This window comes from Schistocerca piceifrons, chromosome 8 (assembly GCF_021461385.2).
Source record: "Schistocerca piceifrons isolate TAMUIC-IGC-003096 chromosome 8, iqSchPice1.1, whole genome shotgun sequence".
NCBI classification, from domain to species: domain Eukaryota; kingdom Metazoa; phylum Arthropoda; class Insecta; order Orthoptera; family Acrididae; genus Schistocerca; species Schistocerca piceifrons.
In genome coordinates, this window is record NC_060145.1 from 197,561,376 (window position 1) to 197,576,793 (window position 15,418).

At 41.0% G+C, this 15,418-nt stretch overlaps 1 protein-coding gene across 1 annotated transcript in view; it reads right to left on the reverse strand.

Annotated features, from left to right (window-relative positions):
- The window catches only part of LOC124712176 (sodium-coupled monocarboxylate transporter 1-like), a 143,452-nt gene that overhangs the window by 40,439 nt on the left and 87,595 nt on the right, over positions 1-15,418 (reverse strand). Inside the window, exons 11-12 of the mRNA XM_047242471.1 lie at positions 6,494-6,680; positions 2,287-2,373 (exon numbers count right to left, since the gene is read on the reverse strand). Of these exons, the coding sequence (XP_047098427.1) occupies positions 2,287-2,373; positions 6,494-6,680 (274 nt within the window). The remainder of the gene's footprint in view (positions 1-2,286; positions 2,374-6,493; positions 6,681-15,418) is intronic.

Below are 15,418 nucleotides of genomic sequence, written 5' to 3' on the forward strand. Positions count from 1 at the left end.
TTTCACATCTGTCAACACCTGCTTTCTTTGGGATCGGAATTATTATATTCTTCTTGAAGTCTGAGGCTATTCCGCCTGTCTCATACATCTTGCTCACCAGATGGTAGAATTTTGTCAGGACTGGCTCTCCCAAGGCTGTCAGTAGTTTCTCAATCTACCGAGCTATAAATTCTCTATTACGTTTATTTTGTACTTTTTGTTTATTTTCTGTACTAGCCGGGTTGAATGATACACGTTTTTCGGCTGCGACAGTTTGTTTGTACGAAACTTGTATGTAGAGGTCGTAAGTCGTTGTAGGAACAACTGTAATATACCCATGGACGACAGGGTATTATCACTAATGCATTTGAGAACACTATCACCCAGAATAAGTGAGCATGAGCGAAGATCTATCATTTACAACTTCTATGAGGGCTTCGGCACTGACAGTCCGCTCACGATTGACTGTGGTACCACGGCTTCAAATGCACGCGAACAAACGAATTAGTTCTGTAAGGTAGATATCTGGCCGCGCGTCGCAAATTGTACGCGCGCCATTGGTTCGCTGTCCCTGCCTACACAGTTTCTAAGTCATTTCTCCGCAATACCCTTCTTTTTTCAGAAGTACTAGCTTCTCAAGTTACTCAGGGGAGCTTCTGTCCCGAAGGTTCTATTCAGTTTAAACCTGTAATTTGTTTGAATGTTTTATACGCTGTGGGAAGCTCAAGTTTCACAGTTTCTGTGACGTCTTGAAGGTAGAAGGTAAGGTACTGGTGTATGTACAGCTATGAGACCGGTTCGTGAGAGCTGCCTGGATATCTAAGTCGGCAGAGCACTTTCCCACGAAAAGATGGAGATCTCATGTCCCCTCTCGCACTGGGACACAGTCTTAATCTGCCGTTCTGGATATACGAGTAGAGATTATAAAATATCAGGAGGAATAGTAGTAATGATACGAGGGACATAAAGGCACTAACCAGAACTGCAAACATCACTTGTGTTTGGCAGAAACTACACGTGGACACCAAATTTTTATACAAGAAACACATAAATGACATGGATAGTAGATAGAATTAATCATACTACCAGTTAAGAGCTCTCAATTCCAACATGTAAAAGGGAATGTCCAGACTGACTGACTCACTGTCTCAGCATCGCCTATCGCAAGCCATTAAGGATAGAAACTTAAAATATGCAGAGGGTTTTGATCTTATACTGTAGGTGTCTTTTAAGAAGGAATTGCTCGAAATTCCATTGCTAAGGGGTGAATAGGGGATGAAAGGCTTTTTGAAAATATGTCATTAATAAGGCAGTTATGGAACTTGGTGTTTGATTTCTCAGACAGAAATTTAAAAAAAAGTACAAACAAAATCACGTTTTAACATGTTTAGAAATTCAATAATTAACGAAGCAAAATAGCGTGTGAAAGTTTGTATGAAAATAAATTGTCATTAAAGATCTATTAAAGTATTTTTAATGCTACATCAACGAAAAGTGTTATTTGACTTCTCGCTTCGAAATAAGAAAGTAAATAAAAAATACATATTGCAGTGGTTTGGATATTCAACACCCTAAGGGATTAAAATGGAAGATGAAAAATTTTATGGAATTATTTCGTTATGAACGCTCTTTACAAACTAAATCTGTGAAAATTTGTATTTGGCTTCTCTGTTAGAAATAAAAAAAATATGCTTTGTAAGGTTTTTGTAAATTCAACCCTCAAGGGTGCGAAATAGGAGTGAGAATTTTAAGACAATATTTCGTTATATTGAAACGTCTTTGAAGCTATATTTATGGGAACTGGTTTTTCACCTCTGTGTTAGATACAAATGAATATGTGTTAGGGGAAGAAAGTTCCTGTGGAAATATCATCTCAAGAACGCTAAAGGCATAATTAACAATAACCTTGGACTGATTTTTGGCCAGAAGTACAAACGGAAAAGACCATGCTCCTATGGTCTTAATCTTAGAAGAACTTGCATTTCCGAACAACATAAAAATTGGGTTAAAGAGAAACAAAAAATCTGTGCAGACCATAAAGCCTACGCGACTGAAGCAGCGTCGATACAATAGTATAACTTATTCTGGCTACCGTTACGATAAAAGGCTCTTGCACTCGATAACGCACTTATTTCTTAAAGATTTATATTACATGAAAGCTGGTATTATTAATACAAAATACATTTAATCCAAGGCATGTCGTAATAAATATACAACTTGACAGTCTGAATACAATTAAAGGAAAGTGAAGAACACATTATTTTTCCCTAATCACTGGAGTCATATATCTGCCACAAAAGTACTCACCCAGGTGTTGACCCATGGCAGAAACATACCGGCGGTGAAGACACCCAGGACTGGACCGTTGCTAATTGCATCCAGAGACATAGACAGCTGAAACAGCGGGAAGAATGTCGTTCATCTCAAGTTATTCGCCAGTGCGCCCATTACGACAAATAAATTCTTTATAACAATGAATAGTTCCCGCAAAAAATTTGAGATTCATTTGCCAACTCAGTGTACAGGACATGTATGATGCGTGTGGTTTTTAATTTAATCTAACAGTAGTGAATAGAACAGCTGACACAGTTTAACCTGCTACTAAAAAGTACTGTTAATTATGCTGACAAGCTGTAGATTCCCTTCCGTCCCCTACCTCCCTCCATCGCTCCTTTCCCAAATTTTCGGACAAAATCCCTAATCATCGCACGAGAATTAATGAGTACAAATCCTTAAAAATTCTGTTTTTTGAGGCAGACAAAGCCATGGATATTACTGCGTAGGGATACCAGCTGACGTTTTCAATGACAGGGCATAAATGAACTCCAGAATGATGAAACACGAGATTTCTAAACAGAACTCCAAAAGATAAGATACCTTTCTAACGGTAAGTGATATCGTAAATGTACATATAATTTTCAGTATGTTAAAATGTTTCATCGGTACTTTGATACGTGTACGTCAGACACGAGTCAAGAAGCATATACTGCATTGTGGAGCTTGTACCACGTACGATTCCGTGGAAGTCGCTGCTGGAGAGTCTTTTGTGACTCAAGGAGAGGTTTCATGCGAAAATTGTGAGAACGAATGTTCCAAAGCAACTTCTTACTATCTGCAACGTAATTGTTGCGAAATGATGGAAAATCAGAAAATTTCGAACATACCGACGGTAGTTCTTCCTTTCCATCAGCGGAGAACAGAAAGGCCAGAAATCGTAATGGTACCACAATTACTTCCCGCCACGCGTTGTAAGTTGTCGTATGGCGTGTACGTGCTGATGTGGAATTAGATACTGTATTTCAGTTGAAAGTTGGTAGTCAACTTAGGAATGGAGTGCTCTCGTTAGCTGTAAACCGTCTCGTTAACGGTTTTCTAAAATTGCATCCTTAGTAGCATCCTGCACATTTCCTGAGTGGTAGCTTTCAGAGTAGTTTCGGCAGTGCCAGGTTTTGTTGTTACTCATTGTTCAGGAACTTGTAAGAGTTGCCCTGGTCGAGCTTTCCCAAACAGAGTGTAGCATAAAGTTAATTAATGTCCATTTCATATAAATCAGTTTTATCTGCCTGCCATTCCTACATGGTTTTGCTGTTATATCAGTCACGGTTGTAGATAAGAATTACTGCAGATGCAGATTTCATTAAGGTGCTTCATAAAATAATAAGTTAGTTCTACGACACTGGTGTCTTCATATAACACAAAAAAGCGTATGATAAAATGTTTTTTATATGGTTTCGTTTATGCAAGTTTCATCACCTTAAAATTATTAAGGTAAGCACCAGAGGAAAACATAGTGGTTTATTTTTCATGATGAACAGGAATAAGCCTCTCTGCATTTACTGATCTGTTCGACAGAAGTGCTATTTTAGGCACTAGTTAAATTTTTGAATGTTTGCTGCTTCGTGATCAAGTAGTTTGGCAACACTTCCATTCCGTCAAATATTCGATAAATAATACTTGTTAGAATTTTCCCACAACATACTAACGCTAAAGATTTCAAGAATAAGAAAATGAAAGTATCAAAGATGATCTGATGAAGCATTCAACTCCAGTCAGATCTACTATCATATACATTTCACCAAGAATTAACCCCCTGAAGAGAGGTAAACTTGTTGAAATCAGGTATTTTATTAGTTTACATGCAACTGTCTAAATGGTGGACACCTACAGTACAGGGCGTCCCACTCAAACCTCTCTGATTTCAAGGTCCCAGGAGAGGAAAACTACAGTAGATACAACAATGAAAAATGCACCACATTGTAGAACATCTCAAAGAATTTATACTCCCGCGTCAGAAGTGCCACGTACCGTCGCCATAGTGCAGCATGGTCGCATGAAGTGAAAATGGCGACTCCACAGCAGCGAGCGCAAACAGTAGTGTGGTTTGCAGAAAAAAATAGCCGATTACTGTGCATAGAAATTATCGTCGTGTGTATGAATGTGATCTACCTGATGTGATAACAATTAAGAAATGGTATAGGAACTTTCTGGCAACAGGAAGTGTTGTGAAACATTCATGCGGTGCACGTTACAGAGTTTCAGAAGAGACAGTGGAGGACATCAGACAAAAGTTTCTCAGAAGCCTACGTAAGTCAATTCATCAAGCACCTAGGCAACATGATGTACCTCGATCAACATTGCATCGTGTAGTTCACCAGCATCTTCGCATGTGTGCTTACAAAGAGCAAACTCTGCAACATCTGACGTCGAACGTCAAACCACGCCAACAACAATTTGCTGCGGATATGCTGCAGCATATTGATATGTATGCCAGCTTCCTGGAAAGATGTTTATTCTCAGATGAGGCAACATTTCATCTATCAGGAATTGTTAATAGGCATAATGTTCAGATTTGGGGTTCGCAAAATCCGCACAATGCCCTTGAACATGTTCATAATAGTCATAAACTAAACATCTGGTGTGGCCTAATGCATGACAGGATTGTTGGGCCGTTCTTCTTTGTGTATACGGACATTTTGGAGACTTGTAAACAAACATCATTTTTCAATAATATGGAGCCCCGCCGCATTGGTCAACGGCTGTTCGCAAGTTCCTGGATAGGAATCTTCCCAGTCGTTGGATCGGACGCGGAGACCCATTGTCTGACCACCACGTTCACCCGACATTACGCCACATGGTTTCTTCATGTGGGGATTCGTGAAGGACTGCGTGTATGCGACCAAAGTGGTCGATATTCCTACGTTGCGACATCGTATCACTACGCGGTTGCAACAATAGCACAGGTAATGTTACAAAGAACTTGGCAATAATTTGAATACAGACTCTATATCCTTTGTGCTACAAATGGTTCGCATGTAGTGGTGTATTGGTGATAAATAAAGAAATTCTTTGAGATGCTCTACAATCTGGTGCATTTTCATTGTTGTACCTACTGTGGTTTTTTTTTTTTTCTTTGATCTTTGAAATCAGGGAGATTTGAGTGGGACACCAAGTAATTTGTTAATTAAATGAGTGATAATTATGATACCGACGTGGACTGTACAAAGAATCTACAGCTAATTTTGTACCACAGTCAACGATGTAATATATCTTAAAGAAGCCAAAGAACATATAAACTGGACAGTAGCAAGTCAGCTAGATGCTTGAGGCGCGGTCTCAAGACTCAGTGCTTTAGCCTTTTTTCACATTATGCGTGGCGTCGAGCGCACCGAAGAAAAAAGGTGCCTTTAACTGCCGGTATGTGAAGGGTACATTTCAGGCTGCAGGTAGTTCAGTCATATTTCGGGGATGCTTCTCGCTACGTACGTTGGGCCTACTTATTCAGGTTACTTATTCAGGTTACTTTTTCAGGTTACCTTGAATATGAATAAGGAGGTTTATTTCAACAGTATCGGTGACCAAGTTTTGCCCCTTCTTCTACATCCTCCCGTCTTCCAGATGACAACAGCTACGTTTCCAAGGACTGTACACATAAATTCCTGTTGTGGCGATAGCTTTGGTACCCTGTTGCGCCTCAACTGCCAGGTAAATCACTGAATCCCAATCTTATATAAGATTGTTAGGACATTGGAAATGCAGATTAAACGTGGCAATCAACATTCCTGCAATTCGGTAACAGTACGAGATCTAGTCGTCAATGAGCGGCTTCAGCTGGATATGGAATACCTTTACAAACGTGTGAACTCCTCAGCAACCCGAGACCATTGTGTAGGCTAGAGAGGGTGATGCACGTTAGTAGCGTAATGTCTCCTGGGAGCTAAAAAACTGTCCAGTGTGCTTAATCACCAGTCTGAGCAACGGCCCTTAAAGAAATCCAGTAAATTTTAAGTCAAGAAACGGTAGTTTCATCTCTCCTTTTGTAAACGGATTGTTTTATGCGAAGTCACAGAAGACGAAATGTTACTTAACAACAAATACCTGCTTTGAAGCAAGACCTAAAGGCGGCTGTTATACGGCAGCGATCTTGTTTTAGCAACACAGCTGAAGGACAGAGCGCGACTTACAGTTGGGCTCCTGAAGCAGGAGTCCTTATTTGAATGAAGAGGGGTAGACTCACCTGCAGCACTGTGCCGAGCTTCTCGACCACAAAGACGAGCGACGTACAGAGGATGCCGAAGATCACCACGACGCTCTTGAGCAGGATGTCGGTCTGGCGCTCGGAGAGCGCGTCCTGCCCGTAGAACGTCTTGAAGAAGTCCTCGAGCACCACAGCAGAGACAGAGTTGAGCGCGGTCGACATGGAGCTGCGGAAACGAGCGCAATGAGAAGCGACAGACCTCGATATTTGCGTATAACGTGGTGTCCGTGATCCGGTCAACTAGAATAAGGACGTAATTTTATTGTTTATGACCAATGCGATGGTGCATAAACATTCAATACATCAACACACAAACGTTGACATTACTGCTGTCCACATATATACAGTTAAACGTAGAAATATACGGCTTACACCTTTTTGCTGTGACCTGTTTGGCACAGCAAGAAAGTGAAACATACAGAATTGTTGGTTGAGGCCTAAGTTTTCGGAAGGTAATCTTGGAACTATGTATCTTGTTCCACGTGTATGGACCGTGAATTTTTTTAATGTTCCCCGATCTTTCGGCAGGTTTGGTCTCCTCCACCCCTTACTTGTGCTGTTCCTTAAATCACTGCCGTACTATTATCCTAAGAACTTCCTTTTCTTCTTGCATCAAATTTTCTCTGCCTTTGGTCCCATGTGTTGAGTATTACTCATTTTCGACAAGAACGTAATGGGTTTAATGTTAGCACATCGACATTTCACAAATTTATGTTCATCACTACATCTATTACTATCAGGTATAGCTAGTATAATATCCACATTCTAAAGTTAATTCACTGAGGCCTGAGATCGAATTTTTATTTTCACATTTATTTATGTTATCTTTTAAATGACCTTTATTTTTTGAGTCATCTGTCTTCCGACTGCCTTGATGCGGCACGCCATAACTCCTCTCCTATGGCAATCTTTTCATCTCATACTAGTAATTGCACCCTACGTCCACAATCATTTGCTCTATGTATTCCAGTATCTGTCTTCCTCTACAGTTAATACACTCTACAGCTCCTTCTAGTGCCATGGAAGTTATCCCCCGGTGCCTTACATGTGTCACATCATTGTGTCCTTTCGTCTTGTCAGCGTTTTCCTTATGGTCCTTTCCTCGCTGATTCTGTGAAGAATCTCCTAATTCCTAATCTTATCAGGCTACTTAATTTTCAAAATTCTTCTGTAGCACCACATTTCAAAGGCTTCGATTGTCTTCTGGCTTTCGCACAGTCCATGTCTCACCACCAAACTATGCTATGCTCAAAACGTACATCCTCAGAAATTTCTTCATCACGTTAAGACCTATGTTTGATGCTAACAGACTTAGCTTGAGCAGGAATGCTTTTTTCACAAGTGCTAGCCTGTTTTACGTCCTTCTTGCTCCGTCCGCCCTAGGTTATTTTGCTGCCTAGCTGGCAACATTCCTTAATTCCGTCTTCTTCGTGATTCTTAGTTGTAATGTTTTCTCGGTCTTCTCCTTGGTGCTGTTTTTCATTACTGCCGCCTTTCTTCGATTTACTCTAAATCAAAAATTCTAGACTCATCAGACTGTTCTTTCCTTTCAAGACGTCCACTGAGGATAGCAAATTTTTCTGCTAATCTTATCACTGATATACTTTCAACCTTTCCGACTCTTGAAAGTTTCTTTTATTTCCCTTATTGCTTCTTAGATGTATAGGTTGGACAGAAAGAGCTAGAGACAACAACCCTGTCTTTCACCCTTTTTATCCGCTTCGTTCTTGGTCTTCTAGTCTTATTGTTCCCTTGCGTTTCTTGTACATATTATATACCACCCGCCTTTCCCTATAGCTTACCCCTATTTTTCTCAGAATCTCCTACATCTTGCACCATTTTACATTTTCAAATGCTTTTCTCACGCAGACAAATCCTATGAACGTATGCTGATTTTTCTTCAGTCTTGTTTCCATTATCTACCGCAACGTCAGAACTGCCTCTCTGGTGCCTGCATCATTCATACGCCCAAACTGATCATCTAACAGATCCGCCATATTCTTTTCCATTCTTCTGTACGTTATTCTTGTCAGCAACTTGAATGCATGAGCTGTTAACGTGATTGTGCGAAAATTCGCGCACTTGTCGGCTCTTGAAGTCTTCGGAATTGTGTGGATGATGTTTTTCCGAAATTCAGATGGTATATCGTCGATCTCATACACACTACACACCAATGTGAATAGTCGTTTTGTTGACATTACTCCTAATGATTTTAGAAATTCGTCATCAGACAACTCTTCCCCCTTGTAGAGGCCGTCAGTGTGATCTTCCCACCTATCCGCTCTCTCCCATTGCAATCTGAATGTTACCGAGCTTGTTTTTGATTTCACCGAAGGTTGCTTTGACTTTTCTGTACATTGTAACCATCCTGACAACAATCATTTATTTTTCGATTTCTTCAAATTTTTCATGCAGCCATTTCCTTGGCTTCTCTGCACTACCAATTGATTTCTTTCTTAATTGCCTTGTGTTTCTGCATTCCTGAATTCCCCCGAACATTTTTGAATTTCCTTTTTTGTAACAGAGGAATAAGCAACGGCTGCATAAAATTAATTTAATTTATTTACCGGTTTCGGTCACTTAATGCCCTTCTGCCCTTCTTCAGATTGGCCTATTACATTATTTGCATGAATCAATAATAAGAGTCATACAGCACAATGTCGCACCTTGTTACTGATGCAAATAATGCAGTAGGCACAACCTTCTGAAGAACGGCACCAAGTGTCAGAAACGGGTACAGAAAGTAAATTCCTTTGATGCAGCTGTTGGCTTATTATTTCGTTACATACAACTACAGTTGCTAAGGATGGATAAAATGCTAAACTCCCTTCTTTCATCGATCACCTGAAGAAAGTCATCTGTTTCCCATGGTATCGTCGCAGTTCCCTTATACCTACGGTTTCCTTTCTCACTTCTGTGATTGCCCTCTTTAAAGATGTCCATCCCTCTTGAATAGAACTGCCTTCTGAACTATTTATTATCGCAGTATGTATAGCCTCAGAGCACTTCAAGCGTATCTCTTCATTTCTTAGTTCCATATCCCACTCGTTTGCGCAGTGATTCTTTCTGACTACGCACTCAGAATTTTAGCCTACTTTTCATCACTACCAAATGGTGACCTGAGTCTGGGTACAGCTTACAATCTGATACCGGAATTGGTGCCTGGCGGTTGTTGTTGTTGTTGTTGTTGTTGTGGTCTTCAGTCCTGAGACTGGTTTGATGCAGCTCTCCATGCTACTCTATCCTGTGCAAGCTCCTTCATCTCCCAGTACCTACTGCAGCCTACATCCTTCTGAATCTGCTTAGTGTATTCATCTCTTGGTCTCCCTCTACGATTTTTACCCTCCAACACTAAATGGGTGATCCCTTGTTGCCTCAGAGTATGCCCTACCAACCGATCCCTTCTTCTAGTCAAGTTTTACCACAAACACCTCTTCTCCTCAATTCTATTCAATACCACCTCATTAGTTATGTGATCTACCCATCTAATCTTCAGCATTCTTCTGTAGCACCACATTTCTAAAGCTTCTATTCTTCTCTTGTTTAAACTATTTATCGTCCATGTTTCACATCCATACATGGCTACACTCCATACAAATACTTTCAGAAACGAATTCCTAACACTTAAATCAATACTCGATGTTAACAAATTTCTCTTCTTCAGAAACGCTTTCCTTGCCATTGGCAGTCTACATTTTATATCCTCTCTACTTCGACCATCATCAGTTATTTTTCTCCCCAATTAGCAAAACTCCTTTACTACTTTAAGTGTCTCATTTCCTAATCTAATTCCCTCAGCATCACCCGACTTAATTCGATTACATTCCATTACCCTTGTTTTGCTTTTGTTGATGTTTATCTTATACGCTCCTTTCAAGACACTGTCCATTCCGTTCAAGTGCTCTTCCAAGTCCTTTGCTGTTTCTGACAGAATTACAATGTCATCGGCGAACCTTAAAGTTTTTATTTCTTCTGTATGGATTTTAATACCTACTCCGAACTTTTCTTTTGTTTCCTTTATTGCTTGCTCAATATACAGATTGAATAGCATCGGCGAGAGGCTACAACCCTGTCTCGCTCCCTTCCCAACCCCTGCTTCCATGTCATGTCCCTCGACTATTATAACTGCCATCTGGTTTCTGTACAGATTGAAAATAGCCTTTCCCTGTATTTTACCCTTGCCACCTTTAGAATTTGAAAGAGAGTATTCCAGTCAACATTGTCAAAAGCTTTCTCTAAGTCTACAAATGCTAGAAACGTAGGTTTGCCTTTCCTTAATCTTTCTTCTAAGATACGTCGTAAGGTAAGTATTGCCTCACGTGATCCAACATTTCTATGGAATCCAAACTGATCTTCCCCGAGGTCAGCTTCTACCAGTTTTTCCATTCGTCTGTAAAGAATTCACGTTAGTATTTTGCAGCTGTGACTTATTAAACTGATAGTTCGGTAATTTTCAGATCTGTCAACACCTGCTTTCTTTGGGATTGGAAATATTATATTCATTTTGAGTCTGAGGGAATTTCCCCTGTCTCATACATCTTGCTCACCAGATGGTAGAGTTTTGTCAGGACTGGCTCCCCCAAGGCTGTCAGTAGTTCTAATGGAATGTTGTCTACTCCCGGGGCCTTGTTTTGACTCAGGTCTTTCAGTGCTCTGTCAAACTCTTCACGCAGTATCGTATCTCCCATTTCATCTTCATCTACATCCTCTTCCATTTCCATAATACTGTCCTCAAGAACATCGCTCCTGTATAGACCTTCTATACACTCATTCCACCTTTCTGCTTTCCCTTCTTTGCTTAGAACTGGGTTTCCATCTGAGCTCTTGATATTCATGCTAGTAGTGGTTCTCTTTTCTCCAAATGTCTCTTTAATTTTCCTGTAAGCAGTATCTACCTTACCCCTCGTGAGATAAGCCTCTACATCCTTACATTTGTCCTCTAGCCATCCCTGCTATCCATTTTGCACTTCCTGTCGATCTCATTTTTGAGACGTTTGTATTCCATTTTGCCTGCTTCACCTACTGCATTTTTGTAATTTCTCCTTTCATCAATTAAATTCAGTATCTCTTCTGTTACCCAAGGATTTCTACTACCCCTCGTCTTTTTACCTACTTGTCCGCAGCTCGTGGTCGTGTGGTAGCGTTCTCGCTTCCCGCGCCCGGGTTCCTGGGTTCGATTCCCGGCGGGGTCAGGGATTTTCTCTGCCTCGTGATGACTGGGTGTTGTGTGATGTCCTTAGGTTAGTTAGGTTTAAGTAGTTCTACGTTCTAGGGGACTGATGACCATAGATGTTAAGTCCCATACTGCTCAGAGCCATTTTACCTACTTGATCCTCTGCTGCCTTCACTATTTCATTCCTCAAAGCTACCCATTCTTCTTCTACTGTATTTCTTCCCCCCCATTCATGTCAATTGTTCCCTTATGCTCTCCCTGAAACTCTGTACAACCTCTGGTTCTTTCAGTTTATCCAGGTCTCATCTCCTTAAATTCCCACTTTTTGCAGTTTCTTCAGTTTTAATCTACAGTTCATAACCAATAGATTGTGGACAGAGTCCACATCTGCCCCTGGAAATGTCTTACAATTTAAAACCTGGTTCCTAAATCTCTGTCTTACCAATATATAATCTATCTGAAACCTGTCAGTATCTCCAGGCTTCTTCCAAGTATACAACCTTCTTTTATGATTCTTGAACCAAGTGTTGGCTATGATTAAGTTATGTTCTGTGCAAAATTCTACCAGGCGGCTTCCTCTTTCATTTCTTAGCCCCAATCCATATTCACCTACTACGTTTCCTTCTCTTTCTTTTCCTACTGTCGAATTCCAGTCACCCATGACTATTAAATTTTCGTCTCCCTTCACTACCTGAATAATTTCTTTTACCTCATCATACATTTCATCAATTTCTTCAGCATCTAAAGAGCTAGTTGGCATATAAACTTGTACTACTGTCGTAGGCGTGGGCTTCGTGTCTATCTTGGCCACAATAATGCGTTCACTATGCTGTTTGTAGTAGCTTAGCCGCACTCCTACTTTTTATTCATTATTAAACCTACTCCTGCATTACCCCTATTTGCTTTTGTATTTATAACGCTTGTTCCTCCTGCCACCGAACTTCACTAATTCCCACTATATCCAACTTTAACCTATCCATTTCCCTTTTTAAATTTTCTAACCTACCTGCCCGATTAAGGGATCTGACATTCCACGCCCGATCCGTAGGACGCCAGTTTTCTTTCTCCTGATAACGACGTCTTCCGGAGTAGTACCCGCCCGGAGATCCGAATGGGGGACTATTTTACCTCCGGAATATTTTACCCAAGAGGACGCCATCATCATGTAATCATACAGTAAAGCTGCATGCCCTCGGGGAAAAATCACGGCTGTAGTTTTCCCTTGCTTTCAGCCGTCCGCAGTACCAGCACAGCAAGACCGTGTTGGTTAGTGTTACAAGGCCAGATCAGTCAATCATCCAGACTGTTGCCCCTGCAACTACTGAAAAGGCTGCTGCCCCTCTTCAGGAACCACACGTTTGTCTGGCCTCTCAACAGATACCCCTCCGTTGTGGTTGCACCTACGTTACGGCTATCTGTGTCGTTGAGGCACGCAAGCCTCCCCACCAACGGCAAGGTCCGTGGTTCATGATCCATGGTTCTGCCCTACCTTCCCGTTCATAACGAATCCTACTCCTGTTATACCATTTTCTGCAGCTGTTGATATTACTCCATACTCATTAGACCTGAAATCCTTGTCTTCCTTCCATTTCACTCCCCTGACCACCACTATATCTAGACTGATCCTTAGCATTTCGATTTTCACGTTTTCTAGCTTCCATACTACGTTCAAATTCCTGACAGTAACGTATCTAACTGAAGTCTTTCCGTATCTTCCAGCCGATTTCAACAGTACCTCTTCTTGTGATTCTTGAATAGAGTATTCGTTGTTACTAAATAATATTTATAGAACAACCCAATTAGAATTGTCCTCTCTCGTTTCTACTAATAAGCTCGCATTCTCCCGCTTACTGCTACTCCCTCTCCTACAGCCCCATTCCAGTCCCCCATGAAGATTAGATTTTCATCTCCTTTAATGTTCTGAATTATCCGTTCGCTATCCTCATACATCTTCTCTGTATCTTCGTCCTTTGCCTGCGACGTCGGGATGTTTCCCTGAACTATTGTTGTCGGTGTTGATTTGCTGTCGATTCTGATGAGAACTACCCTATCAAGGAACTGTTCGCAGTAACACACACTCTGCCCTACCTTCCCATTCATAACGAATCCTGCTCCTGTTATACCCTTTTCTGCAGCTGTTGATATTACTCCATGCTCGTTAGACCTGAAATCCTTGCCTTCCTTCCATTTCACTCCCGTGACCCCCACTATATCTAGACTGATCCTTAGCATTTCCATTTTCACATTTTTTAGCTTCCATACCGTGTTCAAACTCCTGACATTCTACGTCCCGACTCGTAGAACTTTATCCTTTCGTTGGTTATTCAGTCTTTCCCTCTTGGCCACCTAGTCATTGGCAATTCCCTCCCGGAGATCCGAATGCGGGACTAAATCGAAATCTTTTGGCAATGGAGAGATCATCATTATTGTTTTTTCAATTAGAGGGCACATGTCATGTGGATACAATTTATGTGCCTGTGATGGAGTGGTTTCCATTGCCTTCTGCCTGTTCATGAAGTTGATCATTATTGGTTCTTCCACCTGTAGGGGCAGTTTCCCACCTCAAGGACAAGAGAGTGTCGTGAACCTCTATCCGCTCCTCCGCCATGTTTGACGAAGACTTTGGCTGAATGAGGGTGCCTTGTTATGCCAGAAGTCTTCAGCCGCCACTGCTGATGATTTTTATTCAAAATTTAACCCGTGATGGGGTTCTAACCTTGGATAAGGACGGTTTGATTAATAATCAAAGACACTAATCTATTCTGTACCTGAATTTCTTCGTTAATGGTTGTTGTATATTTTCGGGGCGGACGTCCCATGATGCTTGTTCAGGTTCGTCGTCGATTCGTTAACTCAGTTTTTTTTTTTTTTAATTACAGAGGGCAGCTAACCCGCTGACCGAACACGCTGAGCTATCATGCATCCCTAGAGCACATTTATTTACCAGAAATATACTGATGAACCAAATTATTTTGACCACCTATCTAATAGCGCGTGTGTCCACCTTTGGCATTGAAAAAATGGAAATGAGCGTAAGGCCGTTGCAGCATCCCTGAATATGGAAGTATATAGGAATATAAAAAAAGCGAGGAGGGGTTATCTGTTTAGCAAAAGTAATAGGAGGCAGATTTCAGACTACCTAACAGATCAAAATGAAAATTTCTGTTCCGACATTGACAATGTTGAGTGTTTATGGAATGAGTTCAAGGCAATCGTAAAATGCGTTTTAGATAGGTACGTGAGGAGTAAAACCCACCGTGGTTCAACAAACCACTGCGAAAGCAAAGAGAGCTTCACTGCAAATTTAAACGCAGCCAAAACCTCTCGGACAAACCGAAGCTAAGCGATGTTAAAGTTAGCGTAAGGAGGGCTATGCGTGAAGCGTTCAGTGAATTGGAAAGTAAAATTCTATGTACCGACATGACAGAAAATCCTAGGAAGTTCTGGTCTTACGTTAAAAACAGCAAGTGGATCGAAACAGTATATCCAGACACTCTGGGATGATAATGGCATTGAAACAGAGGATGACACTCGTAAAGCTGAAATGCTAAACACCGTTTTCCAAAGTTGTTTCACAGAGGAAGACCGCACTGCAGTTCCTTCTCTAAATCCTCGCACGAACGAAGAAATGTCTGACATTGAAATAAGTGTCCAAGGATTAGAAAAGCAACCGAAAGCACTCAACAGAGGAAATTCCACTGGCCCTGACGGGATACCAAATCGATTCTACA